The 26,477-nt window shown below is 57.8% G+C and overlaps 11 protein-coding genes across 11 annotated transcripts; 6 read left to right on the top strand and 5 right to left on the bottom strand.

The window, feature by feature from the left end:
• The first annotated feature begins 738 nt into the window (after positions 1-738).
• DICSQDRAFT_79463 (guanine nucleotide binding protein beta subunit) lies at positions 739-2,968 on the top strand. Its single transcript, XM_007361938.1, has 5 exons — positions 739-889; positions 979-1,318; positions 1,377-1,452; positions 1,541-1,806; positions 1,867-2,968. Exons 1-5 carry the CDS (start codon positions 784-786, stop codon positions 2,015-2,017), a joined length of 939 nt encoding a protein of 312 aa, XP_007362000.1. The 5' UTR covers positions 739-783; the 3' UTR covers positions 2,018-2,968.
• A 2,414-nt stretch (positions 2,969-5,382) lies between these two features.
• Positions 5,383-6,394, bottom strand: DICSQDRAFT_152583 (uncharacterized protein; the record flags this gene model as incomplete). Its single annotated transcript, XM_007361939.1, has 3 exons — positions 5,790-6,394; positions 5,624-5,735; positions 5,383-5,552 (listed from the first exon to the last, which is right to left on the bottom strand). Coding segments are annotated over exons 1-3 (855 nt in total), but the record flags the coding sequence as incomplete, so codon positions are not given.
• A 611-nt stretch (positions 6,395-7,005) lies between these two features.
• DICSQDRAFT_177964 (NAD(P)-binding protein) lies at positions 7,006-8,272 on the bottom strand (the record flags this gene model as incomplete). Its single annotated transcript, XM_007361940.1, has 3 exons — positions 7,006-7,791; positions 7,843-8,100; positions 8,162-8,272. The coding sequence occupies 3 exons, from the start codon at positions 8,270-8,272 to the stop codon at positions 7,069-7,071; spliced, it is 1,092 nt and encodes a 363-aa protein (XP_007362002.1). The 3' UTR covers positions 7,006-7,068.
• Positions 8,273-10,352: 2,080 nt separating this feature from the next.
• Positions 10,353-13,002, bottom strand: DICSQDRAFT_99138 (S-adenosyl-L-methionine-dependent methyltransferase). The gene is made up of 3 exons (XM_007361941.1): positions 12,561-13,002; positions 11,466-12,007; positions 10,353-11,426 (listed from the first exon to the last, which is right to left on the bottom strand). The coding sequence occupies exons 1-3, from the start codon at positions 12,754-12,756 to the stop codon at positions 11,223-11,225; spliced, it is 942 nt and encodes a 313-aa protein (XP_007362003.1). The 5' UTR covers positions 12,757-13,002; the 3' UTR covers positions 10,353-11,222.
• A 147-nt stretch (positions 13,003-13,149) lies between these two features.
• DICSQDRAFT_144025 (uncharacterized protein) lies at positions 13,150-15,974 on the top strand (the record flags this gene model as incomplete). The annotated part of the gene is made up of 7 exons (XM_007361942.1): positions 13,150-13,417; positions 13,888-13,986; positions 14,042-14,104; positions 14,182-15,004; positions 15,344-15,623; positions 15,694-15,874; positions 15,952-15,974. 7 exons carry the CDS (start codon positions 13,150-13,152, stop codon positions 15,972-15,974), a joined length of 1,737 nt encoding a protein of 578 aa, XP_007362004.1.
• A 339-nt stretch (positions 15,975-16,313) lies between these two features.
• On the bottom strand, positions 16,314-17,680 carry DICSQDRAFT_132958 (prenylated rab acceptor PRA1). The gene is made up of 6 exons (XM_007361943.1): positions 17,558-17,680; positions 17,400-17,489; positions 17,283-17,313; positions 17,184-17,226; positions 17,061-17,131; positions 16,314-16,819 (listed from the first exon to the last, which is right to left on the bottom strand). Exons 1-6 carry the CDS (start codon positions 17,600-17,602, stop codon positions 16,605-16,607), a joined length of 495 nt encoding a protein of 164 aa, XP_007362005.1. The 5' UTR covers positions 17,603-17,680; the 3' UTR covers positions 16,314-16,604.
• A 124-nt stretch (positions 17,681-17,804) lies between these two features.
• DICSQDRAFT_152589 (uncharacterized protein) lies at positions 17,805-18,340 on the top strand. The gene is made up of 2 exons (XM_007361944.1): positions 17,805-18,155; positions 18,214-18,340. The coding sequence occupies exon 1, from the start codon at positions 17,932-17,934 to the stop codon at positions 18,148-18,150; it is 219 nt and encodes a 72-aa protein (XP_007362006.1). The 5' UTR covers positions 17,805-17,931; the 3' UTR covers positions 18,151-18,155; positions 18,214-18,340.
• A 294-nt stretch (positions 18,341-18,634) lies between these two features.
• DICSQDRAFT_166409 (uncharacterized protein) lies at positions 18,635-19,656 on the top strand (the record flags this gene model as incomplete). Its single annotated transcript, XM_007361945.1, has 2 exons — positions 18,635-19,223; positions 19,283-19,656. 2 exons carry the CDS (start codon positions 18,635-18,637, stop codon positions 19,654-19,656), a joined length of 963 nt encoding a protein of 320 aa, XP_007362007.1.
• An 878-nt stretch (positions 19,657-20,534) lies between these two features.
• DICSQDRAFT_132960 (uncharacterized protein) lies at positions 20,535-21,144 on the top strand. The gene has a single exon (XM_007361946.1). The coding sequence runs from the start codon at positions 20,578-20,580 to the stop codon at positions 20,878-20,880; it is 303 nt and encodes a 100-aa protein (XP_007362008.1). The 5' UTR covers positions 20,535-20,577; the 3' UTR covers positions 20,881-21,144.
• Positions 21,145-21,201: 57 nt separating this feature from the next.
• Positions 21,202-24,092, bottom strand: DICSQDRAFT_50703 (uncharacterized protein; the record flags this gene model as incomplete). Its single annotated transcript, XM_007361947.1, has 16 exons — positions 21,202-21,402; positions 21,457-21,496; positions 21,552-21,868; positions 21,924-22,154; positions 22,211-22,399; positions 22,456-22,539; positions 22,595-22,745; positions 22,808-22,863; positions 22,923-23,017; positions 23,071-23,180; positions 23,233-23,321; positions 23,377-23,535; positions 23,598-23,719; positions 23,775-23,831; positions 23,883-23,993; positions 24,044-24,092. The coding sequence occupies 16 exons, from the start codon at positions 24,090-24,092 to the stop codon at positions 21,202-21,204; spliced, it is 2,061 nt and encodes a 686-aa protein (XP_007362009.1).
• Positions 24,093-24,432: 340 nt separating this feature from the next.
• DICSQDRAFT_79481 (SSU ribosomal protein S9P) lies at positions 24,433-25,892 on the top strand (the record flags this gene model as incomplete). Its single annotated transcript, XM_007361948.1, has 4 exons — positions 24,433-25,232; positions 25,293-25,477; positions 25,534-25,604; positions 25,660-25,892. 4 exons carry the CDS (start codon positions 24,433-24,435, stop codon positions 25,678-25,680), a joined length of 1,077 nt encoding a protein of 358 aa, XP_007362010.1. The 3' UTR covers positions 25,681-25,892.
• Positions 25,893-26,477: the final 585 nt, after the last annotated feature.

Consider the following 26,477-nt stretch of genomic DNA (forward strand, 5'->3'; position numbering starts at 1 on the left):
TAAATTCGAAAGCATAGCACTACATTACATGGAATGAAGACTCTACTACTGATGATCGTCGCGAACATGACAACTTACCCCGTTCTAGACATCCCATGGTCGTTAGGCGACACACTTGATCTCAAACGAGGCAAATACATTAGTTGAATCGCATTTCAATGAGACGAGCTATCGGCCGAAGGCGGAACCTAGGAGGAAGAAACATGATGAGCACGTCGATTACGAAGCACACAAATGAAGAGGTGGGTCAGAGATCTTGGTGGAATATGTAGTCTCATTGGGCCAGAGCCCTCTGAAGTAGCAAATATATAGATATGGCATCATACCGGAGATGGAAAGCGAGTAGCTATATGGATGGGACAGATACTCACCAGGTTTCGGACACCGATTTTGGGCCCATTGTCTGCATTGCCTAGAACGACGCGCGTCTCTGACGCGTCAGACGCGTCCGACTGACGCATATGGTCTTATAGTGCGTTGAGGTACGGTAGATTAAGCTCGCCTAGAATGCAGCATTGAGTAATGTCCCAGTGAATTGACAGAAGATCATAGATGCTATAGTCTTAGATAGACCGGCGAGCACAAGACATCGAGAGATGCATTGACAGGATGATCTGTGGATCCCTTTATATGCGGGCGTTGCCGAAGCTATACAGTACCAGTCACGGTGGCTGTCACTCGCTCCTGGCGCGCATCCCGCGTCTCGAGAAGGCAAGTACACAAAGTAGGGACGAGCTCGACACCAACGCCGACGACGACGTGAACCAGCACTCGCCTAGCACCATGGAATCCCTTCGCTACCTCGGCTCGATGGCCGGCCACAAGGGCTGGATCACTGCCATTGCCACCTCCTCAGAAAACCCTGACATGATCCTCACCGCGTCTCGTGGTATGTCTATCTCTTCGAGTTCGCATTCTCAGCAGGCAGCGCGAAGCGCGAGGTACGACTGTGGGGCAAGGTCTGACGTGCTTCTGTAGACAAGACCATCATCGTCTGGCAGCTCACCCGTGACGAGGATCAATACGGTTACCCGAAACGCATCCTCCACGGCCACAACCACTTCGTCTCCGACGTTGTCATCTCCTCCGACGGCCAATTCGCTCTCTCCTCGTCGTGGGATCACACGCTCCGTCTGTGGGATCTGAACACTGGCAATACTACCCGTCGCTTCGTCGGCCATACCTCCGATGTCCTCTCCGTCAGCTTCTCTGCCGACAACCGTCAGATTGTCTCTGGTTCGCGCGACAGGACAATCAAGCTGTGGAACACCCTCGGTGAGTGCAAGTACGACATCAAGGATGACGGCCACACCGAGTGGTGAGTGCTGCATTTCCGTAACGCGGTCAGGAGCGGTCCATGAACGTGCCTCTGCTAGGGTATCGTGTGTGCGCTTCAGCCCCAATGTCTTGAATCCCGTCATTGTCTCTTGCGGATGGGACAAGGTCGTAAAGGTATGTATATCCGCTTGCCTCCCCCACATGCATCCGCACTGTGTGCATGTCTACACAGAGTTTCCCCCTACTGATTTTCTCTCGATAGGTCTGGGAGCTTTCGAAGTTCAAGCTCAAGACCAACCACTACGGTCATACCGGCTACATCAACACCGTCTCTGTCTCGCCTGACGGTTCCCTCGCTGCGTCCGGCGGCAAGGACGGCATCACCATGCTGTGGGACCTTAACGAGGGCAAGCACCTCTACTCCCTTGAGGCTGGCGACGTTGTCAACGCCCTTGTGTTCTCTCCCAACCGCTACTGGCTCTGCGCGGCGACCGCGTCCTGCATCAAGATCTTCGATCTTGAGAGCAAGTACGTGCTACCAACTTCGTTGTCACTCTACTTCTACTGATGGCACATCGTTTGTACTAGATCCATCGTCGATGATCTAAAGCCGGACTTCGCTCAGAGCCCTAATGCACGCGAGCCTGAGTGTGTCTCTATCGCCTGGTCTGCTGACGGCCAGACGCTGTTCGGTGGCTTCACTGACGACCTCGTCCGTGTGTGGACCGTCGTCTCATGAGCCGTTCATGCCTTCTCTTCATGACGATCTATACGGCGTACCTTATTTCCTTCACGAGAAAAGTGCACGGGCGCACTGCTGGTCAGCAGGCCACATTCACATTTTGGGGGACGATGATTGTATGTACGCTCAGCGGGATGTGTGTTCTCTTCGCGCTCTACTGCAGTAGCCCCAAAATTCAAGCTTTGCTTCGCACATCCACATTAATATTCGGAGCTGCACGAGAGAAGCAGAATCTTGCGATCTATCTGACGGTCCATATACAGTCAGAGGATGAGCATCATGCATGCACCTTCCCTGCCTGTACGCCACCGGCTAACAAGGATGGAGATAAATACGACAGTAACGTCCATTCCGTTCGATGCATGCCAACATAGCGTACGAGAATGCACCATCCCTCCTCTCGTTCCCCACCAGAGTGTCCGCCCGTCCGGTGAAAACCCCATACATGTGGGGAGATCTCTACGGTCCCAAGCAAACCGAACACAGGTAATCAACGGCCAATCTGCGACCTTATGCAGTCGTAACCTCGAGTGTTCGCCCGAAGCGAGGTCGCATTGCAACTTCGAGGCCTGCAGTCTACTCGAGTCATCCAAAGCACTTAGAGTCACGGACTGAAGTAGAAGCTGCAACCTGTCAGTCCAAGGGTCTTCTGGGGTTGCTACGTTGACTTTGGGCATGTAGGGCGAGTTGCCGTCGTATCCTGCGAGCGTGTGGCCCCGCGCCTCCGCAACGCAAGGGGGACCAAAGTCCCGCGTGCAGGGCGTGAAATCGACCGCGTGGTGCATATCCAGCGAACGTCCCGCAAGCAACGCATGGCCCGACTCTACGCTCTGCCCGGAACTGCAATACCTCGAACGTCTGTGCGTCCCGGACCTCATGATAGAGTGCCCTGTGTGGTCGAGGTGCACGGATATGAGACGCCTGCCGTCAGATGTCCATCGGCAGTCGAGGGTAGGATGGCGACCGAACCCACCAGTAATTTCGCCCAGAGGAGCAGATGAGGTGGTCGCTGCTGGCTGAAAATGTAAACCGGAATGCATGTTGCGGATGGGTCGTCGACCAAGGCAGTTCGAGCCATTCGTGCATGACGGTGCGCCTCATGGCGTGCCACACGACTTTAACAGTCGAGGATTTGCTGATCACCCAATTGCCATCGGTGGACGCGCCAAGGGCGATTACTGGGCCACCTCCATGAGGCACTAACGGCTGGATGTCGAACCCTATGAATTGTAATGATCTCCTAGTCAGTTTCCTAACGCGGTATGCCGCAGGCTGAAGGTCGAAACGAAGCTGACGCACCTGAGGGAGATTCAACTCTGAGCAAACCCCTTCGATACAGTCTCCAAAATCATCGCTCTTTGAACAATCTCAACAACGCCTCCCGAGTCTCCCCGTGGCGGGGACGATGCAGAGTGACAGTGAATCGCGCCAGTTGTGGATGTTTTAGAAGAAGTTCCTCCAGCTGCTCGTATACTCCTCTGCCTGCAACTCCAGCAAGCTCCAGGGCAAAGGCGATATCCCCATGAGGACAGCTAGATAGATGACAGCTTGTGTGAATGTGGACGCCGAGTGTAAAGGCATGCAGGCCGGAGGTGCACCCCAGTAGGTCTGGTGTCCTGGAAGGCCCCTAATCGACTGGTCGAAGGAGCCGCGGGTATGCAGTGTCAACTCGCGCGACTGGACAGCGGCCGCATATTCGCGAGGATGGCAAGACCTGATGAATGGTTTCCAAATGAGCAGATATCCCAAACTTGCTCGTGTTAGTCACGGCACACATATCGCACCTTCGTTCAGGTGCTCCCATACACCGCCCCTTGCTTGTCGGAGAGTAAGTTCCTGTAGAGTGGGATGAACTATCTGCAGGACGAGCCCTATGACGGGTACATCTCGGTCTCTGAAGTCGAGCTGTCGACAGCAGTTGAGCGTATGCCCTGGTCTGTTCGCTACCGCGTTATAAAATTCGAATGACTTACATCCAGCGTTGTTATGTGAGCACATAGGCGAGGGTAAGTAGGGAGTTTGTGTTCCTCATATATCTGATGCTGCACCACATCAAAGTAGGCATCGTACCATCCTAGATGGCGTAGGCGAGGAAAGGAGCCGACCAGCCGTATGAGTTCGGCGATAGGCGTCACCCTGACAGAGCGAAGATGCAGCTCTTCGATCGGCCAGTACCTCAGCCGAGCCAGAGCAGCCTTGTGGAAGAACAAAGCGCGTCGACGCGATGGATCGCTCATCTCCGCACCCCGAATCTCCCATCTGCGCAAGTTTGGCCGGGCCGCGAGTAAGGGGACGGGAAAGGTCTCCAAGACCAGCTGGGTGTGTCTTTCGACGATTGGCGCTATGGTGACTGAGCGGACCCATTGTCGGCACTGGGGGTTGACGTCGAGGAAGCCGCAGAGCGAAGCGATACCCTCTCTTGTCCTGAGGCAAACGGCGCGAAGAAGGTGGAAGCGGCTACGGCGGAGCCATCTGCGGCAAGTCAAAGCACAATTGCGAGCGTTTGAGGATGGTCGGAGAGGTGGTCGAGGATGTTTTCCTCAATTTCTATGGGCAACAGCCTTGTCGGTGGTATCATCGTGGTGCGGAGGAAGTGGGAGGTGGAAGCGGTTGGGTGCGCCCGCCCTTGAGCAGCCTCATTGCAGCCATACGGTGGGCCATGCGACAGACGCCTGCATTGCCAAGTTCTGTACAGTAACACGGCGTTCATTAAGCGATGGGTGGATCCTGAGATGTTCGCCGCTCAAAGCCTGCCATCCAGATACATTCAAGGATAAGACCAAACCTGTACGACTGTTTCTGCGATGGGTCCTTGATCATCCGCATCATGTTCTTCGTATCGACAGTGAAGGGATGCCCGGGGCCTAGTAGAACTATCGGGATTCATCTCCGTTTTCCGTGGCAGGGGGTCCTGAACTTCCGACGCTCGCACCCGCGCAGCCGCGTACGATCTGCACAGTCCAAGACTCACCCGCGTCCCGGGGCTCTCGATGCGACGCAACGCATGCTGGCGCGCACAGTCAGGGGTCAGCGCTGCAAGCTCCGCGACATCATGCCGAATCCTGCCACATACCGTTCGACCCCGGGTCGACTCCGAGCAAGCCCACCCAGTGCAGGGCGAAAAAGCCCTCCTCCCTCAGATGCCTCAGCAATAGCGCCCTTCTCCGTTGTTCGCGTGGGAAGTGCACACTGACGGCGAACCGGTGCAGATGAGAGTGCTCGTGGAGGACACCCTTCAGCCGCTGGCATCGCTCCCCGTCGTTGAGGAAACGTAGGGAGCGGGAGACGCCGGAGAGTCGGGATGGTTTCCGCAGACGGGGCCGCGGGCCGGGAGCTTCGCTGCGGAAGTGGATGTGGAGTGTGAACGTTGTTAACGTGGAAGCGCAGTCGAATGTTTGGAGCGTCCGGAACGCCTCAGACAACAAGGGAAGCCAATCGAATGGGACTGCCGCGACGTCGGAGTTGTGATTCATGTGCAAGGTGAGGGCGCCGAGTCGACGCAGGGATGGCTCATTCACTCTGGGTGGAAGCGCTGAAGGTTCGCGGAAAGCAGGTACGTAAGAAGAGAGAACAGTCCCCCTCACCAGGAGGTTACCAGCTCACCAGATGTCCATTCGGCATCCTTCGGCTGACGAAGGATGAGCGCTCTGAGAGTAGAGTGCACGACTTCGAGGATGAAATTGATGATAGGTGCGTTTTGTAACCCAATGCTGACCTATCAGGGACGACAACATGAATTCATGAACAGTGAACCAAAAGTACGACTCACGTCCAACGTGGTCAGACCTCCTAGTCGCCGATAAGCAAGGAGTCTATTCGCCTCGTGCAAGTGATCGCGCCCCGAGTCAAAGCCGATGTCGTCCCATGCTAAACAACGAAGGCACGGGAAGGATCCGACGAGGCGCATAAGTTCTGCAGCGGACGTGAATCGAAGGGCGCTGAGTCGCAGCTCTTCGATAGACGAAGAATAGCATTGAAGCTGCGTGAGGGTCGCTTTGTGGAACGAAAGGCTCTGCTCGTTGGAGGGGATGCGAGAGCGGGACGCGCGGTGTATAATATCCCACCGGCGTAGATTAGGTAGCCGGGTGGACAGCAGCGGTGTGGGGAAGACTCCGGAGAGCAGCAGCGCCTCCTCTTCGACGATCGGCGTCACTGCCACCGAGCAGATCCACGTCCGGTAAAGGGGGTGGCTGTCGAGCAACTTGCAGAGGGACGCGAGTCCCGCCCTCGATTTGATCGACACTGAGCAGAGTAGGCGATAGCGGCTGCGCGGGAACCATCTGCGGCAAGTCAGAGAACAACCGCACAGCGCTCGAGGATGGTCCGAGAGGAGGTCAATCATGAGTTCTTCCACCTCTGTAGGAAACGGTCTGGGGAATGGCAGGAACTCGGGAGGGGTGATGTTGGGGAGGGGCATTGTAACAGGCGTGCAGTCCATGGCCTCCTCTGTGCTTACCCACTTATCCTCTTCCGACGGAGACGAATTACGGTCATTGACATCTGACTTTGCATGCGAACATCTTACGGAAACGTTCCATCCTAGAAGGCTTCGGCGGCTCACTGAAGGTAATGGCGAGCATCCATTGGCTCTAAGTCGCCGTAGCCTGTGCAAGGTCAAACAATCGAAGGCCGAACTGACTGACACACGTACCGGTGGACACGCACATGTGTGACGTCTTCCCCACTCTCAACTTCGAGCGCAAATTCGTCTGCGTACTTTGTCTCCGGATTTTTGTCAATATGTCCAGGTCTCGATCCATGACGACCGTTCGGACGAGTTATGTAGGCAGTTTAGTGCGCGTGGGACAGCTCCAGAAACCCACGACACTCCGATACGGCTGTACGGCAAGTTGCCGCTCTGGGTGACGTCCAGGAGACGCGCACACTGCAATCACTCACGTAAGTGCGTATACGTGTAAGCTTCACGGCAGATTGGCAGGTCGGGAACAGGAAGTTACGCATGGGCGGACCGAGCGAGCGAGGGACTGAGCTGTCCATTGAGGTTCAGCTACGGGTAATGGCGACATCGCAGACACGACTCATCCAGTTCACCAACCCGACCACGGCCGCAACGCGTCCTCGCCCAGACTCGTCCTCAGAAGGCTCGCGCTCATCCTCCACAGCTGCTCCTCGCGCATCCCGTCGCGCGCCATCTCGCTCCCCTCGCCCGCGACGCCCACCGCGGAGACGTACGCGCCCTGCCACCGCTGCCACTCCTCCTCGAGCTCGGGTGCCGTCGCCGCCCACAGCGCAGCCAGGCACGCCTCGTCCACCGAGCGCTCGAACGGCGATGTGAGCACTCTGAGCGCGCTGCCCCAGACGGCGCCGAAGGCTCGGGAGAGCTGCTCGGGCTGCTTCGGGTGGATCGCGCCTGGGTCCACTGAGAGCACGAGCACGTGCTGGTCGAGGTGTCGCGCGAGGGACTTGACGAAGAGGACGGAGGCGAGCTTCGCGCGTGCGTAGAGCGCGAGGGGGGAGTCCGCGGAGCCGGACTCGGAGGAGAGCTCCGCGTTGGAGATGAAGTGCGCGTCTGGCGGCGCGACGGAGTGGAGGGCCGACGCGAGGAAAATGATGCGAGGGCGAGTCGGTGCTCGGGAGGGTGATGGTGGGTCCGAGTCTGAGTGAGGGTGTACCGACGCTGTGCGGTGGAGGAGTGGGAGGAGGCGGTTGATGAGGAGGAAGTGGGCCAGATGCGAGACGGCGAAGTGGCGGTCCATGCCGTCTTCAGAGACGTCGAAAGTTTGCAGGCCGATGCCGGCATCACATACCACCTACATGGAGGTTAGGCGAGGTGCAAGGCAATCCGGGAATGACCGGCGTACGATGTCTATACGGCTCTCCTGCTCGGACACTATATCGCCGACCCGCCTTACATCCGCCAAATTAGCCAGATTGCACTGGATAAGATTCACATCCGGGGAAAAAATCTGCTGTGCCCTACAATGCTGCTTGACCTGGAGGAGCGCAACATCTGGTTTATCTTCGTCGCGCGCCAGTATGAGTACGCGTGCTTCGGCGGAGGCGAATACCTTTGCGATCTCCAACCCCTTTCCCTGCGTCCCGCCTGTGATCAAGGCGACCTGACAAAAATACGGCACCTCAGAGCTCACTTCACTGGGCATGCTATTGGAAAGACTCTACCTTTCCCGAGAGGTTGGGTATGTCGGTAACATGATATGATGACCTGTCGTGTGAGCGGAAGAGTATCTTGGGTTTCCGGAGGGCGTACAGCAAGCTAAGAGCTGTTGACATGTCTAGGTTTGACCAAAGAACAGATACGAGGAGAAGCAAAGAGTAAAGTGGAAGGAGCGAGAGCCATGGGATCGGGGCCGTAGAGGGAGAGCGGGCGAGAGACGTCACCGGGCATCGTGCCGCGGGCGGCGCGGGAGCAGAGATCCGAGCACAGCAGGGGTGCTCCGAGTCTGTCAGATTGCCTTGCGTGAGGCAGAACGAATTCGATCGCATATTGCGCCGTTCCTGTCATGCAGATAACCGCATCCCGCGACAGCGACGACGGCCTCTCCCGTCCTCCCACTGCTTCCTGTGTTGGGTCGCGAAGGTGAACATGCTCGCGTCTTTAGGCTGACCGTGAGCTAATGAGGATGAGGTAAAGCAAAAATGCGAGAGGCCTGGCGTCCTCGAGAAATGGACCAACAACTGGATCTCGATGGTCCCAGGGCACAGGTCATGGGCGTCTATGAGCCGCCTTAATGAAGTGACGTGACGTCGCGCGCCAGAAGAGGAAGGGACCGTATTCGACGTCTGTATTCAAAATCAGCGTTTGACACGAGAAAACAAGAATGCACCATCGAGCTTCGTCTTTGCTGTCTCTCTCATCGTCTTCAGCGTCACTATATCTACGACTGACAATTGTCAAGCGATCAACAGGCCCTATCGGACACTGGCACACACCCCGCTCGGAATGTCGTAACTGCCATCGACGTGGAAGCTGTCAACGACGAGCACGTCGACGTCGAGGATGAGCTCAGGCTCGGGGTCCCGACAGACACACGTAGCTCAAAGACCACAGCGCATCGCAAGTGCCCTATCGACGCTCACAGACAGGCCCCCGCACTAGCGGTCGTCGCAGGCGTGCTCGTCGGCAGCCACGTAGTACCCCGCGTCCAGCACCGCACGGTCCGCGATCCGTCCCTGCGAACGAGTGCTCCTCCTGGCGGGTACACAGCGCCGGCCCAACGCTCGCGCTCGCGATTCGCTCCATTCTCACGATTAATGCCCAGTGAGAACGTGCCGGATTCAGGTCGATTTGGGGCGTGTAAGATTGTATTTGGCTGTACATACTCGTGCTATGTCGATTCAGGTCGGATGGGCGGTTTTTAGCGCCCATTTGACGTCTGTGTTAGCCATATGGTCGCGAGATCGGACGTACATATCTCTAAGGGCATGATGTCTATGCATGCTAGTATCTCTCTAGCTAGCTGTAGCTACGTAATGCCTTAGCTTGTGGCCCTGTAAGGCCTTAGCCTAGCTTGTGTCTGTCTCTAGTATTGCGCGCGAGTCCGACCTCTCTCTGCCGTGTAAGGCTTCTGCCTCCTCTCAGTGCCTGCTCCCATCAGACAATTGAGCCAGGCATCCGCAGCCCTCTCCCATGGTTTCACCCACTATGGGACCATCTCAAGGATGCCACCTCCTCCCAAACATCTCTACTGTGATTGTTTTAAGTACTGCAAGGTCCGGAGACACGAAGTCTCTGTTCTCTGGCAGTAGGAACCTGCCCTAAACATGGTGACGTCATTGTGGTGGAGTTGCTGCTTGCACTGACTACCGCCGTCCTCTGCCTATTCTGCAACCTTTCTTCTTTCTGCTCGACCAACAGCCGGTTCTATCTTGGTGAAAATGCAGCGCAGACACTGTGCAATGGTGTCACGAAGGTACGTTGGGGTTGGAGAGAGTTATGAAGGTGTGTCTTGTGGTCTAGACTATGAGCAGAAGGTGAGTTGTGGTGCATGGTGTTGCCGTCGCAACACCACCCTAGGTGAGTAATGTTATGTTATGTATGTCGAACATTCTTGGAGGTATGTGGTTACCCAAGTTGCTACTGGTATGGAGGCGGCACTCACCTTCCCAGCGCATCCTCTCACGTTCGACCTGGCACACGCAGTCGCTTGAGGGGACAAACAGTAATGTATCTTACGATTGCATACATGTGCTGTGCAACATTCTCATACTGTCCTTCTCTAGCTCTCGACTCCTCCCCTGATGCTTAAAGAATTGTCCCATTGTCTGTACCCCTCTACCAGCGCATCAGCGAAATAGTGCACTTACGCTCGGTACGTATAGCGAGACCTGACCGCAACCGTGCCCAATTGTAGCTATATTGTATCACATAGTCATACGAGTCTATACGAATGAATACAGATATTCCCCAAATATCAATCAATGGCGTGCTCTGCATCAAGACGACCTGAAACTACCCAGCCCAAAATTTCTCGAGCACAATCAATTGCTGACAATCCCCATCGACCCAAATCGACAGGATTAGTATTATATTGGGGGTTTGCACGGCGCTATACGACTCATTACGAAAACGGTCGTAAATATGGCAAGTGTTCGTGTGATTTCGGGTTGCCCGACTATATACGATCAAAATCGACGCATATCGACCTGAATCCGGCACGTTCTCACTGGGATTAATGTCCGACCTGCCCACGGCCCGTGCGGCCTGGCACGCGCGGGGCATCGCGACGGGTCGTGTCACGATATGGCACCCGGTCGCGCGGGACCGCGAGGAGCACCACCGCCGTGCCCGCGGCTCGCGACCGTCCTGCGCGAGGGGTAGGGCGGAGCAGGTGGAGAAGTCGCTGCACGTGTCACGCACGGGGACGTCGCGATCTCGGTGCTCGTCGTGTTCCCGTCGCGTGTTGCGTACTTTCTTGACGTCTTGCCGACCCGGCCGGACGCCGGAGAACTGCAGTGCCTCGGGTTGCGCTGTTCCTGCAGCGAAGGCTGCAGTGGCTCTCGGGGAGAGGCGGGGGTGGGCGTCTGCCAGGGAAGTCGTGGCAGCAGGGGGGGGGGAGGCAGGCTACTGTGGGGACGAGAAGCAGGCGGCTGAGAGCGAGACAGAGGTTAACGGCAGGCCGTGCGACATGCCACACAACCTCGTCGCACGGTAAAGAATACCAAGCGCGCAGATGCACACGCGATATGAGGCCTTCACGTCCGACGACTCGACCACGCTGTCCTACGCGCGCGCAAACACAACACGCGCCTTCCCCCACGGGTCCCGCCAAACGTCGATCTCACTCACGCGCGCCCTGCCCTCGACGATCCGCACCACGTCCCCCGCCTGCCCGTCGCCCACCTCCAGCGCGAGCGTCCCCCCACCGCGGCGCAGCAGGCCGTGCGCCCCGACGAGCTCCGCGATCCGGTAATAGAACCCCAGGCCCTTCGCCCGGTCCGCCGCCGGCACCCGATCATCAGCCACCGTGCTGCCCTCCGCACACTCGGGCGTCTCTCCCAGGAGCGCGCGGACGTCCTCGAAGTCCCGGACGGACGCCGGGAGGCGCTCGTACTGCGCGCGGGGGATGTATGGGGGGTTCGCGGTGAGGAGGTCGTACGGCGGCGCGAGGCGGGGGTCGTGCGCGAAGGTGGGGCGCGTGAGGTCGGCGAGGAGCGTGGTGAAGGTGTTCTTCTGCGGGAGGGCCGGAGCGGGCGGGGGTCCGCGAGCTGCGTCTGGGCCGAGGGACGGCGGGGGGATCCCGCAGAGGGCGGCGTTGTCCGTGGCGAGGCGGACGGCGGCGGGGGAGACGTCGACCCCGGTCGCGTGTGCGGAGCCGGGCGGCCAGAGATGGCAGAGGAGGAGGGGGATGCAGCCGGACCCGGTGCAGAGGTCGAGGACTTTGAGGGGGCGCGCGGGGGAGGGGGTGAGCAGCGAGGCGAGGCGGATCGTCCAATCTTCCGTTTCGGGGCGGGGGATGAGGACGGGGGGCCGGACTGCGAGGTTGAGGGGGCCGAAGGGCTGTGAGCCTGGTGCGTACGGTGCGTGAGTGCATGTGCTGGTTGCGAGCGAGGCATGGTGCGGAACGGGAGGGGAAACGCTCTCGTGAGTGCTCGTCGTAGATAGCGTTGAGGCGATGTCTATCGTAGGAAGATCCTCAACGGTGAACCGGCTTATTGTTCCGTGCTGGGGCGAACAACGCGACAGCATACATGAGCATCGTTCGTCACAACGGCATTCACATGAGCACGACTTTTTAAACCCATGCATGCAAATCGCGGCGCCAGGGGAGCGCTTAGAGACATGCGGGTGAGACGGTGGAAGAGCGTGCTTCGGAAGTGACGAAGCCTATACCGCTCGGGCATTCCGCCTCAAAGCCAAGAAGAGTTTGACATCTCATATACCGAATACATAGGTGCTAAACATATTCTGGGATCGGGCGTTACTGCGGGGGTCACAAGAGTCGAGCCGACGGTTTTCGTAGCTTCGAGCGGCATGGGTGTCCCGAGGGACGTACCGTTTGAGTGGCGTGGGGGCAGGACACAATGATGCTGGTAGAAGGAAAGGATGGTTTGCACTCACCGAGGATGTACTGCAGAGGTTCTCCGGACAGTCGTCTATTGACCATCTCTTCAAGTGTGTTTGCCGAGGGTGGTATCGCAGGAGGCGGGTTGTCGAGAGTATGCTGCATCCATCGGAACTCAGTGCGAGCAGAGTGGCGACCAATAGCGCGCTCGAGCTGAGAGAGAGCACGGGAAAGGGTGGCAGACGTCATCATGCTAGCTCACGAGGGCGACCAAGGAGACAAGAGGACGATCCGGACACATGCGCTCGATTGTCGGCGTCGTCTCCGGGTGTGTCAAGGAGCGAACGCGGCAGAGACAGAAGGCAAAGACGGCCAAGCGGTCCGACGGACACGGCGGGCGTGACGGACAGCAGGCGGATAGACGCGTGACGTAACAGTCCAATCGCCATTACGTGTCCGGGCGTTTGCAGCCGGGCGACGGCTCGAGGGCGAGGCAGGCAGGACAAGCGCTGGGAGGGCCTGTCCTTGACCGACGTCTCCTTCGCCTTCTCCTTCTCACTCGTCCTCCTTATCCATGCAACCTCAAATAGCCTCCTAGCCATGCATTCTGCTCTCCCCACACGCCATCAGCCCATAGCCCCCGCAATGACCTCCAGCTCGGCCCTTCCCCCCGTCGCACAACACCCCTCCCTGCCCTCCTCTTCCTCGAACTCGGAGAACAACACCCCCGTCCCCTCTGGTTCCGCCTCCGACCCCAAGAAAAAACCCACAGCTAAGCGCAAGCGCACCTCCGACAGCGCGAACGACAACCGCGACGGTCGAGCACAGTCCAGGACACGCGACGGCCCCAAGAAGAAAAAGGCCAATCGTGCCTGCTTCCACTGTCAGAAGGCACACCTCACCTGCGATGACTGTGAGTCCATCTATGCGTTCTCCCTTGCTCTCTGCTTGTGCACTTGCAATTCCCAACCCCCCACCCGCACTGAAAGCGCCGCCTCCTTCCACTGGCCGTGCAGTGAGCGTTCCCCTGTCCTTTCATGTACGCGTTTATGCCGTCATACCCCTTCTGGTCATTGTCTCTGCATACGCGAATTCAGGGCAAGCGACGCTTGTCTTATCTGCCCGGTTTGTCCGCATGCTCACCGCATGACGCCCGAGCCGCGCTGCACTAGGTTTGGCCAGCCGTTCTATATTCCGGCATCCTATAAATTGGGTACGCACCTCGGATCGTCTACTGCATCTGTTGCGGTCATGGGCGGATACCGACAGTGTTCTCGTCGTGCTTCCTTCCGCCTTCACGACGCCGCATCCTCATTCCACTCACACGACCGTTCTATCCCCGGAAACTCACATCCTGACTTGCCTTCTCGCCTTCCTTACCAGCACGACCATGTCAGCGCTGTGTCAAGCGTGGCATGGCTGACAGCTGCACCGAGGGCCACCGCAAGAAAGCCAAGTACCTGCTGGACGAAGAAGAGCTAGGCGAGTACCACATGACCGTCCCGGATAGCCTGCTTGAGCTTAGCGTTCATCTCAGAGGCCCTCAAGCGCGGAAAGTCTGGAGAAGGCTCCTCCAAGAGCTCAGAGCCCACGACGCATTGTACGTGCCTTCCCGCCCTCTGCTCCTCTCGTGCGCCATGTATCCATACCCGTACTCAAACACGGTCCGCCTCACAGCGCAACCCCCAGATCCGTCCCCCCCTCAACAGCCGCCGCCGCCGCCGCCGTCGGCGCCCGCTCATCCCCAGCAGTACATCTCCCCGGACGCGATGTATCCCGTGTACAGCGTCAACCCCGCGGCGTCCGCCCAGTACGGCATCCCCGCCGAGGCCGCGAACCTCGAGTACTCCATCCTCTCCGCCATCCTCGGGGGCTCCCCCGACTCCGGCGCCTCCAACGGCTCCCCCGCCGCGGCGCACGCGACCGTGGCCCAGCCACAGGCAGGGCCGTCCTCCTCCTCCTCCGCGGGCGCGCAGTACGTCCCCGCGCAGTCGTCGGGGCTCTCCGCCGCGTCGTGGCCCTCGCCCGTCGAGGCGCAGTATCCCCCCGGATACCCCCCGGCGTCAGGCTCGGGCTCGGGGGGCGCGCAGGCGTACGGCGAGCAGGCGCAGATGGCGGACGCGCAGGTCGTGGGGGGCGTGCCCGCGGAGTACGGCGCGCCCTCGACAGGGTATGCCGCGCAGGGGAGCCAGGCGGGGCCCGCGCAGTACGAGGGGTACGAGCAGGCGCAGGGGCAGGTGCCTGCGCCGGGGCAGGCGTACGAGCCGCCGTCGCCGCAGTCGTTCTTGGTGCGCCCGCGGCGGCAGACGATGTCGGCGGCGTCGCCGAGGGGGACGGCGGGGAGCGGGAACGGGTCGTCGCTGTGGCTGAACGCGGGGGCGGGGGCGGGCGCGAGCGGGGTGGGGAGCGAGGGCGCGGTGCAGAGCGTGTATAGGAACGTGACGAAGGGGTACGACTACACGGAGGGGTACCACTTCTTGATGAAGCATATGAGCAGGAGGTGCGTCGTGTCGTTTGTGTGCGTGTGTGCCCGTCGCTGGGCGCGCATGTGTTTGCTTGGGGTTGCGGGGTGGGACGTCGAGTGCTGATGTGCGGTCTTTGGTCTTCTTGCTCGCAACGCGGTCCTTCTTGCTCTGTTTGTCGTCGAACGGGCTCGACTTCCTCTGCCGAAACTCTGAACCTTCGCGCGTGTGGGCGTGTGGGTGCTGTGCTGTGCTGCTGGGGGTCTTCTTTCCCTTTCCTCGCCTTTCCGCATCCGGTCCCTGCCACCTCGGCCCGCTCGACGTCCATCGCTCCCCCTACGGGAACAATACCAACAACACGGACAACGACGACGCAGATTCGAGAAGAACGACATCCTGCGGATCGTGCGCGCGCTGGCGATCGTGCGGCCGTCGTTCATCGCGCTGCAGATGCCGATGACGGAGGAGGACGAGGTGTTCGTGGAGAAGTGCTTCCAGCGCTCGCTCATCGAGCTCGACAAGCTCGTCTCGTTCTCGGGCACGCCGACCGTCGCGTGGCGCCGCACGGGCGAGATCTGCCTCGTCGGCCCCGAGTTCTGCATGCTCGCGGGCTGGGAGCGCGAGGAGCTCGTCGGGAAGCGGAAGTACATCTACGAGGTGCGTCCCATCGGTTCTCTGGGGGTGATTCGATGCGTGGAGCTGACGGGCGGGCGGACGGCGGGCGCAGCTGTTCGAGAACCAGTCGGTGGTCGAGTACTGGGAGAACTTCGCGAACCACGCGTTCGAGAACACGACGCAGTCCGTGTACTCGCACTGCGTCCTCCTCAAGCCGAGCGGCGCGCCCGTGCCGTGCACGTTCTGCTTCTCGATCCGGCGGGACATCATGGACCTCCCCAGCCTCGTCATCGGTGCGTGTCCTCCGCTGTCGGCTTCGGTTTCTCCGCTGCCTCTGCTGTTGCTGAGACGCGGTTGTGCGCGCGCGCAGGACAATGGCTGCCGTTGTTATAGCGGGATGACCGCACGCCCCCCGACTCCCCCGCCGTCCCGCCTCTTCCAGGAGACTGGACACTCCCGATCCCTAGAATGTAACGCATATTCGATCACGTTCGTGTACCACTCGCGCTTTCGTCGCTGTCGCTCATCCCTATCATCTGTCCTCGATGTCTGCGGTTCCTGCATACGCTCACGCCGTCGGACCATGTACTACTTATTAGTCATTGTATACGATCGACCGAGCCTCCGTCTTCTGCGTGGATCTTCAGAGCGGTGTGAATACAGTCGCTGCTTGTTTCACTTTTGTTGCACGAGTCGGAAGGTAGCAGAGCGGACGAACAACATGATAAAGTGTCCCGGGAGGATGAAGACGAAGGGATAAGTAAGACGATTGCGTGTCCAAGGATATTCTACCCAATCAAACAGCTACCAGCGACACCCCGCCGCCGCCGGACCACGTCGAGCACCAAACGAGCCAGACCATCCGGAACATGTCTATCTTGCCCGCCGCTCCCGCTCTCACTCGCCCCTCCGCTATACGGATACGGTGATGAGGACTGAGAAACCTGGACCCGCACGTCCGCACTGGCCGCCTCTGCTGCCGTCTCACGAGCAAGAGGGATGACGGGGATGAGGGGAGTGGGTTTAGACGGACTCCTGGACCTGGGCGTACTCGCTCTCGATGCCGGGCTCCATGATCGTTGCGTGACCGAGGATGAGGACGGCGGAGGCGCCGACGAGCCAGAAGAAGGTGCTGAACGGGGACGAGATATAGAGGAGGGGGATGCCGATCACGAAGAGACCGGTGTAGAGCGACTTCTGAGTGACGACGTGCTCGCCGACTTGTATCGGGTCGGGCGCTGAGGGCGTGGTGTGTATGTTCGTTGGATGTTGGCAATGATGCGAGGGCACGAGACGTTGACGTGAGCCGAGAGGAACGGGGTGGGTGGACGCGGATGGCGGTCGAGGCGGTCGTGTGAGAGTTGGGTTTGGCGCGATGCATTCCGGCGGTTGCACAGAGAGCGCGGGGCGAGGATGGGCACAGGGCAGAGGAGCGTTAGAACGTCAGGCTGCTGAGGGGTGTGCAGTAACATGACGTACCGAAGCGGTTGATCGCGGCGAACCCGCCGACAAGGAAGAGGACAGCAAAGATGAGGAGGAAGTTGGTGAGACTATAACGATGTCAGGCTCAAGGGCAACGGGGATACGCTCGCGCGGACATACAGAGCGTAGACGGCCAAGAGCGCCACAATTAGGCCGTAGTTTCCTACATACCAGGGTCAGCCTCTGTGAAATGGCTGGATGTTAACACTGGACGCGCACCTGAGAAGTAGCGAGTGTTGTAGGATATCCGCTATAGTCCGTAACGATAGCGAATGTCCAGTTGCGAAATCGCATGAGCTACGAGGGCACATGCACTAGGATGAGATGGGTGCGCACATGTGTTGCCTGGTTCAGGTCGGCAGGTCTTGAGATGCGGTTGACGTCAAAGAACTCTGTCGGTGCACGGAGTGCGCTGAAGCGAGTTTCCTACAGCAGCCCCAGCCGAGAGACGTCAGGACCCAGGGACATGCGAGCGGAGGACATGACAGACGGACCCTAATGGACTTGATAGTGTCGGTGACGCGCATGAGAGCCTCCATAGTGAGTTATTGGGTGGTATGCAAGTGGTCGAGTACAGTATTTGCAGTGCGTGGCGGAAGAGGGAAGGCGTAAGCGAGTGCGCAGGAGGAAGGTATGATGCAGGCGGAGGGAGGCCGGATGAGCGAGATGTTTTACGTTGCACAATGGGCGCCTGCGCCCGCAGTCGTTTCTCCCTTTGTCCCCTCTGCCCGCAGTACCTCCGTCCAGCCATTGTTTCACGTCTTCCACGTTCTCTCTCCTCACGCAGCGTATACGTCGCTGCGCTGTCACCTCAGTGCGCAGAACAGCATTACGCTAGACTGGAAACTATCGCTGGTCGCAAGCAGATATGATTCGGAGGCCTCCCACGATGATCCCGATGACGGAAATGGACGTCCAGCAGGTCAGCGACGCGATAACGCGCCAGAGAGCTGCGAAGCTGGCGAAGAAACAGGGCACTACGCAGGCGAAGACATCTTCCACACCCATCCAGCCATATCATCATGCGGAGGAGGCAAAGAAGAAGAGAGAAGCCATGACGAAGGACGAACGGCTCGGGCTGCGGTGAAGGTGGTAAGCATCAGTAACGTCGTCCCTTTCCTTCTCTGACAATCACCGTCTTGATCCACAGGATACCTCGTGGATGTATCTCCCGTCCCTTGTATTGCTAGAGATTAATATTGGCTGCGAAGCACGGATACGAAGTGTAATCTAAGTCGTCCTCTTTCTGTACGCGTTTGTGTTCGTGCCCGTAGCAGGTGAGCCACTTGAGACGTCAACACGATTAGACGCCTGTGCTTCCAGCGTGAAATAGTACTTAACCGCATTCCCTGGCCTAACCGCCGACTCATCCTCCACAAACTTCCTCGTCCGGCCGCCACTCTTTGTTGGCAAACATGCGGTCTTCTGCCACGCTCAGCAGCCTCCCTCCAGAGCTCCATGATGCCATCCTCGACCTGCTCGTAGGCGATCCGACTACGCTAAGGGCCTGTTGTCTTACGTGCAAGTTGTGGCTACCGCGAGCCCAACACAACCTTCACCTCCGAATCGCCATGAGCCAGAGGAACAGCGATGCGATCTCATCGACGCTTGCTATCCGTCCTCAGCTCGCCACTCGAGTTCGCGAGCTCACGCTGAACAGCGTTAAAGGACATCACAGGCCACCGAAGCACCTGCAGCTGTCGGGTCTCCAGCGACTGCGACTTGTGGATGTTGATCTGTCGGACCCATGGGTCTGCGTGGCGGTAGCTACAAGCGCCCCGTCTCTTCGGGAGCTAAGTCTGCGGGACTGCAGCGCCGACGACGCCGCAGCGTTCCATAGCTTAATTGGAAGGTTGACACAGCTCCGTCACCTCAACGTAGAACGTTGCAGGTCGGGATCCTACGACCAATCTATCGTCCCAAATGTCAGCATACCCACGCTGCTGTCACTGTCTCTCATCAACAACGAACCACGGGATGTCTCGACAGCAACTGTTGTTCAGGCCCTGATCGAGCATCCGATGGCATTCCAAACGGTTCGCTTCCTCGACATAGGCATCGCCAGCGGGAATCTCAGCAGCTTCAACGAATTCCTCAGAGCAGTCGGACCCAGCCTTCGTGAACTGAGAGTCAGAGTAATCCCCGAGACGGTCTCCACACGTAAGTAGCCTGCTTTCTGTTTATCTTCCACGTCGCTAACGACAGACCTCCAAATGAAGCCCTTCCGTTGACACCCGCCAACTGCTCTGAGCTGCGGCTACTCGAATTCAAGATGGAGTTGAGGCGCTCGGCGCAGGGAATGGACCCTCTCTCGTGGGTTCCGGCTCTTTTGGACACCGTGCGAGCCCCCAAACTCCGCCTTGTCAAGTTCGTTATCAAAGCCCAGAGCGCGGCATGCAAAGACCTCGTGGCTTTTGACTGGGACAAGGTCGCTTGTACGCTTCAAGAGGAACGCTTCGCGTCCGTTTGCGAGGTGCTGTTCCATATTCATCATGCGAAGGACACGGCAGCCTCGTTCATCCGCACACGGTTGGGCGCGCTGCCCAACAACCGTGGCCTGAGAATTGTGCAGCGGGCGACGTCGAGCAAGTAGTCATGGCGGGCCGTGGTCGTAGTAATGAGTCCTTTGCTGTGTCTGTCACTGTCATCTTCTAGAGGGAAACAAAGAGGAGTCCAGAGACTAGTTGGAACTTTTGGGACACGTTGTGTCTACAGTCGGATGTGGAACGATGGCGTAGAGGTCACAGCGTTTTGCCCATCGACTATCATTCATGCACTGCATTCTAGCCATGTCGCGAGCACAAAGCGGGCGGTGTCTCAAGCTCTCCATTGTTCCCCTTTGGTCCGTCAGCCATGACCGGTTGACCGGCAAGTTCGTCTGTGGCCAAAGGCCCATGTCCTTTGGTCTATCACCTCTATAAGCCCTCTTGTTACCAACTAGCAACCTCATCTGACCTCTCTCCCGCCTCAGAATGGACACCCCCAGGACCCTACACGACATCCCCGTCGAGTTGCACCACGCCATACTCGCCAACCTCGCTGACGACCCGAAGACTCTCAAAGCGTGCTCCCTCACGCACTCCCTGTGGTCACCGGAGGCTCGACGCCTCCTCGACCAACGCACTAGTCTGGATGTGACCGGAGACCAGGCACTAAAGGGAATCCGCATCACATACTCCTCACAGCCAGAACGCCTCGACCGCATCCGCCAGTTGACTCTGGATCCGAAGCGCGAACCCTTGCCGACGCATCGTCCTTCCTACCGAATTTCGTCCCAAGGCTCTCACTGTGGGCCTGCGTCTCGACCGTGGCTTCCACACACTTTCTCAGCAGAGCTGTGGAGGAGAGTGCTGCGTCAATCAAGACGCTGACGATGGACGACTGCAGGTTGAGTAACCCGAAAGGGCGGTTATATACCATCATGGCCCGATCCCCCTCCGGGCTATAACCGCCGTTGTAGTCTCTACGGAACTGGACCACCGCCCGACGCGCGGAACCTGTGTTCTTCCCTGGAATGCACGGTTCTAGAAGGCTTCATCGACCTCATGTGTTCTTCTTCCCTTACTGGTTCATCTCCCGTATGCGACAACGTGGGCTACAGCTCACTCGCCCCGACCAAGAGCTTGAGGACGGGCTGGCTGTCGAGCTTGCTGACTCAACCCCATCCATCTGCGTCACGTTCATCAAACCCTCTGCGCTCGAACCGACATCCATTCATATCATCTTTGGACAGGGATGCAGCTGTTCCAGCGATCAATGGTCGACTTACTTCAACCGACTATGGGTGGACGTGATCGCGGAGCCAACAGCTTTTTAGCTCACCGAACCAAAGCCGATCAACGAGATGGCTCTCGATCAGCAAAAGCCGGTTTGCCCCAGGATCCATCTAACTCAGGGAACCTTGACTTTTGGAAGCCCAGGGAGGAAGATCTGCCTGGACGTCAAGGTGGAAGAATTCCATCCCGCACGTCGAAACGACTCGATGGTATATACCTTGGACGTTCGGTTTGAGTAAAACAGCTCACGCTCCGAAACATCCTTCACCGTACTGCGCATAGCGACGTGTATGAAACCACTGAACGGCGATGTATAACATTAACTAGTAAAAGTCCGAGAGCAACGTAACATAAGTACTCAGCTAGTAAGGTTTCTGTGGACGCTGCACAGACGACCCAGACGATGTACTGCACTCATATAGTGTGAACAAAACAAGCAGATGCAGTGCAAATGCATAGAAGATAAAGGCGGTCCGAGTCCGTCGGTTACCTAGTATCGCACGTGTCAGCACGAGCACGCCTCGCTCTAGGACGTTCAGAGATTCGTATGCCCGAGTCGCTTCCTGTTAACAAACTGTCAGCGGCACACGTCACAGACATCTCACTGGGGAACATACTCTGCCGCGGAAGGCTTGGAAAGGGTTCATGGCCTCCTCACTATCCTCGGCGTCAGCGAAGCCCTTAGCGGATCACATCTGGTTCTGCTACGTACTATCTCGCACGATACTTGCTCATGTCGTCAGGACGGCCAGCAGCGTTCGAAGGTAACGGGTCAAGCTTTGATGGTCGGGTCGACGAGTCTTCGCGATAGCTCTGCATGTACCGGACCTTCTCGTACAGCTTCAGGTTGTCCGCTTGTAGGCTCTTGACTTCGGCTCGAAGCTCTGAGATGATGTTGAACTGCTTCCGCAGCTCTTCTTCGAGCTCTGCATTGCGTTGCCTGAAGCGATCTCGCTGACTGGTCACGATCGGTAGGATTGAGGTATCAGCTGAAGGGGCGAATGGTATGGGTGTACTCCTCGCCGGTGACTCCTGTTGCATTATATCAAGTTAGTACGAAGTCGTTTATCCCGTGCTCTCCTACGCTTACCCCTGCCTTCTTGCCCAGCTCCAGGCTTGCCAGCACATCCACGGGTGTAGACGTGCCATTCGCAGAAGAAGCGCGATCACCAGTATCACCTTTTCGCTGGTCCATCTGGAGCAAGTCGGTCTCGAGCTTCTCATTTAGGGCTCTTTGTTTGTCCAGCTCCGACTCTGTTACCTCCAATTGCGATTTGACGGACTGGAGCGCAGCCTCAAGCTCGCCGTGCATGATCTGAAGGGGGGCCATGAGTACTGGCGAGGATGCCAGGATATATGAAGGAGACATACTCGGAACTTGGTGAGCTCTTCAAGTATGCGCTTGTTCTTCGTAGCCAGAAGAACCTCTAGGGGTTTGCCCCGCTGGGCGTTGGCCTTGTCTGCGTTGGGGTCAGGTAAGTGTAGACCAAGGGCATCACCATTGAGTGTCGCGTCGTCTTCTGCATCGTCGTCGTCTTCTAGGCCGGCAAATTCGACATACTATTACCAAGGGTATCAATCTCTGCGTGAGGTGCCCTTGCGACCGACGATCTGACCTTCATGATCTCAAGCTCTCGCTTGATCTCATCGTAGTCGGCATACTGCTTGAGCTTGGCCTTGTATTGGTCGACCTCGGCCGCCTACATCTTTCATGGTTAGCCAGCCAGGTCCCAGATTGGTAGGGTGGAACCGCACCTTCTTCTGAATCTCCCGCCCAAGCTCGTCGATCTTCTTGGAGGCCGCAGATTGAGCCTCCTCCGCGGCAGCCTTCTGGGCCTCGAAAGCTTGAGAGAGGCGGTCGGTCTCGGTCTCCAGATCTGCAACCTTGGTCTCGTACTCCGTGATGCTGGCAGCGGAGCCCAAGCGTGAGTGCAGAATAGCGAGTGACGAGTGGATGTCCTTGCTTACCGCGCAGTTCCTTCGTGGCCGCTTTTCATCGCCTCGATCTCGGCGCGAAGGAGCTCCTACATGATCCCTTTCAGAAACAAACCAACAACCCATCCCGAAACGAGTGGGTACACACGTTACGACGTTCGACTGTGGCTATACGACTGTTCGCGTGTTCCAAGTCAGCGACCATCATGTCCAGTTCTGCGAGTTTCGCTACGACCTCCTGATCTGGAAGGGGTGTCAATATCTCTGCCTTTCCATTACAATGCCAGTAGTCACACCTTGCCGTTGAGTGTGGTCAAGCAGCTTAGCCTGGTTCGACTCATGAGAAGACCGGAGGTCGCGAAGCTGGTTCTTCGTCAGGGCAAGCTGGCGCTGGAGGTCCTGCTCACTGATGATATGCGTAAGAACCCATGTACAGTATCTCGCACGAGAAGACGCACCGTTCCTCGTAGTTCCGCATCTTCTCGTCATACGTGGCGTTCAGCTCGTTCTCCTTTTGTGTCACCTTCTCCTGTATGAGGTCATCCATCTGCACTCCAAGTCAGTATATGCGTTTGCAACAGCAAAGTAGATTGACAACCAACCTTCTGTTCCAATTGCTCCACACGAGACTCCGCCTTGCGCTTCGCGCTTTCCAGCGAAGAGGTCTCGCTGAGCCGCTTGCGCAAGTCAACATTCTCTTCGCGAGTGCGTTGCAATTCGGCTTCCAAGTCGCGCGCCTCCGCGACTTTCACCGTCTGGTCCTATAATATGCGCAATTGACATTGTAGGGTAGATGCGCACGAACGATTCCATAGGAACGCACCACAGCAGCCTCGAGGAGAGGGTATGGATCTGGAGCTTCCGCTAGGACTTTGTACACGTTTAGAAATGCATTCTCTGCGGTCTTGCAACGCTTCGTCAGGTTGTCTATCTCGGTCTGGTAGGCTGGCAGAGACGAAACTTGGTTGGCAGTAGTGTGGACGGCTGGACCAACACGCACCTTTCAGCAAGCCCTTGATTGCCGTGAGCTTCTCCTCGTCCGGACTCTTCTTAAACTCTGCCCAAAAGGGTTATGACCTACACAGATCTCACAGTAGGCTGCGCGCACCTCTTGTGCGGTCTGCCAATGCCTTCCGCCCTACAACGCCCTCCTTCTGGTTCTCCACGACCTCGATTCCCTGGGCATCGAGAGTTTTCTGTAGTTCCGCGAGATTAATATCTATCCGGTCCTCAGTATGAGTTGTGCAGTCCTATGGAGTTAGTACATACTCTTCCATGTCGCCAGAGCCCCAGAGAAGTTCTGCTCCGAAGCAGCCATGTGGAATTTGCCTTGGAATGTACTGAGAGATATGTCACTGTCCGAGAGTGTCTGATCCAGGAGGCACCAGCAAGCCTATGAATTCCGAGAGCCCCGGTCCGAGATATTGTCAACAAGAAAGAGGTGTTACACGTCGAGGACGTCGGTTCCTGGCCACTGCGCGTTCGCGGTCTATGACACTCTATGCTGCTGCATTGGGCAGGAGGATCCCACGGCATTGGCAGTGGGTGTAAGCGCCTGCCGAGGTGCTGGACACTGTTACCGACAGCGAGCTCTGCCTGGGACACGGACTCGGACGTCGCTAGGCCTCTTCTCGCTCTTTGTGGGGACTGCTCCTGTCATGAACATTGCTAGACACGTCGCCAAGAGCGCACTCCGGTTCCGGACGTACGCAACCACTGCGTACGTCCCTCCCGCCTCTCTCTCGACTCTCCAGAGAGCCCGTGTCCCTCCTCCCAAACCAAAACCCGAGTCCCCTACCTTCTACACCGGCCGCGCCACCTACTACGACCAGCTCCTTGCGCTCGAGAGCGCGGCAAAACACACCCGCTCTGCTCTGCAGGAACTCGAGCTGCTGCCCCTCCCTCGCTTCGCGCAGGAAAACCTTCCTCCCCTCTATGGCGTATGGAAAAACAAGCTAGACCTCGGCGAGCTCATGTCCGCAAAGCTCACGACGTCACGGTACCGCCGGTTTATCGCCCAGCTGAACCAGCTGAACGAGTACAGGCGGCTCGCGGAGGTCGCCGGACACGTCGAGCTGGCGGAACGCATACAACGCGTGCTTGGTATGTTCGAGAGGGACAACAAGGACGCGATCCTGGCAAGGGGCAAGAGGAAGCCGGTGAAGTTTGACGAGTACGGACGGTCGTACACGATTGGGCGGAGAAAGGAAAGCACAGCGCGGTGTTGGGTCATCGCTGCTCAGTCTGCAGAGGGCGAGTCCGCCTCATCTGCCACTCCCTCCGAGGCTACTGAAGAGGTTACTACCGAGGTCACTGCATCGCAAACGCCAGATGTTCCGGAGTCGTCATCTCCCCCAGCGATTGCTGCTAGCATCGAGGGTTTCGAGAGCCCAGCCCCTCCGGTCAAGGTTTCCACTACAAGTATCCTAATCAACAATATTCCTTTGTCTGAGTATTTGTGAGTTCTGCTACGCCCTAGCCATTGCTTCTGCTCCTCATCTTTTAAATGCGTATACAGCCCACACGTCAGCGACCGTGAGCGCGTCGTGCGTCCATTCCGTATTGCCGGTCTCCTCGGCGCGTACAACGTGTTCGCCATCGTCCGAGGCGGAGGTAGCACCGGCCAGAGTGGCGCCGTGACCCTCGCCATTGCTAAGGCACTCGCTGCACATGCTCCAGATGTTGAGCCTCTGCTCCGCAAAGGTGCGTTGGAGGGAATCGTGTTCGCGGCTTGAGACTGACTCCTTGTTCCGCATCAGCGAAACTGCTTAAGCGCGATCCTCGCATGGTTGAGCGTAAGAAGACGGGTCGCGCCAAGGCTCGCAAGGCTGTACGTCCACCTGACTCTCCACACGAGTATGATATGCTAACCACTTTGTCGCTAGTACACTTGGGTCAAGCGGTGATACAGTCTCGTTGTGGTGCTTTGCAAGCATTCTGCTGCTACAATCATATATTTTTGGCCCGTGTTGTCGTAATCCATGCAACCTGCTCTAGTGTGTCCGCAGGATGTGGGCCAACGCAAGTCCCGCTGACAGGGATAACATGACGGGAGTGCTGCAGAGTTGAAGATGTTGCCAGTTTGGTACCGTACCTCAAGTTCTTTCTGTCCTCAACTTGACATTCCAGGCATACTAGGTGCTATGCGACGCCTCTGCCTAACTGGCTCAGTTTGAACGGTTGTGAAAACCCGAGGACCGGCTTGGTGTGCATTGTAGACATGTTCCGGCATGCGGGCCAGACCGGCTATGCTGGCCTGTATTCGACAGGGTTTTCATGCCGTGGTCTATTGTTGGACGTTAAAACTGAATTTCTTCTGTTGGAGCGGTCTCGAACATCCGAGGACAGGAGCCTGTACACGTGACAACGACTCCCTCGAGCTTGAGGTGCATGCCCATGATGGCCGCTGTACGTCTTTCGCTTGCTGTAAACACCCGCTGCGACGCTAGCTGCCGATCGTTACACCAGGACCCCAAGTCCGACATCTCAACTATCCGGGTCACGATGATCGCACATGCCTTGTGGCTGGGACGATGCCCGGTGCCCGGTTGAGACGCCTTGACTTCCAACGAATCAGGCCCTCTTGGAAAGGTGGTTCCGCGTTCAGTGGATTGTTTTCCTAGCGTAGGGCTCGGGTCGTAATCTGACATATGCTCTGACACCCCAGCGGAATGTCGAGCATTTCAAAGTCAACGACGACTCA

Source organism: Dichomitus squalens (genome assembly GCF_000275845.1).
Source record: "Dichomitus squalens LYAD-421 SS1 unplaced genomic scaffold DICSQscaffold_3, whole genome shotgun sequence".
NCBI classification, from domain to species: Eukaryota; Fungi; Basidiomycota; class Agaricomycetes; order Polyporales; family Polyporaceae; genus Dichomitus; species Dichomitus squalens.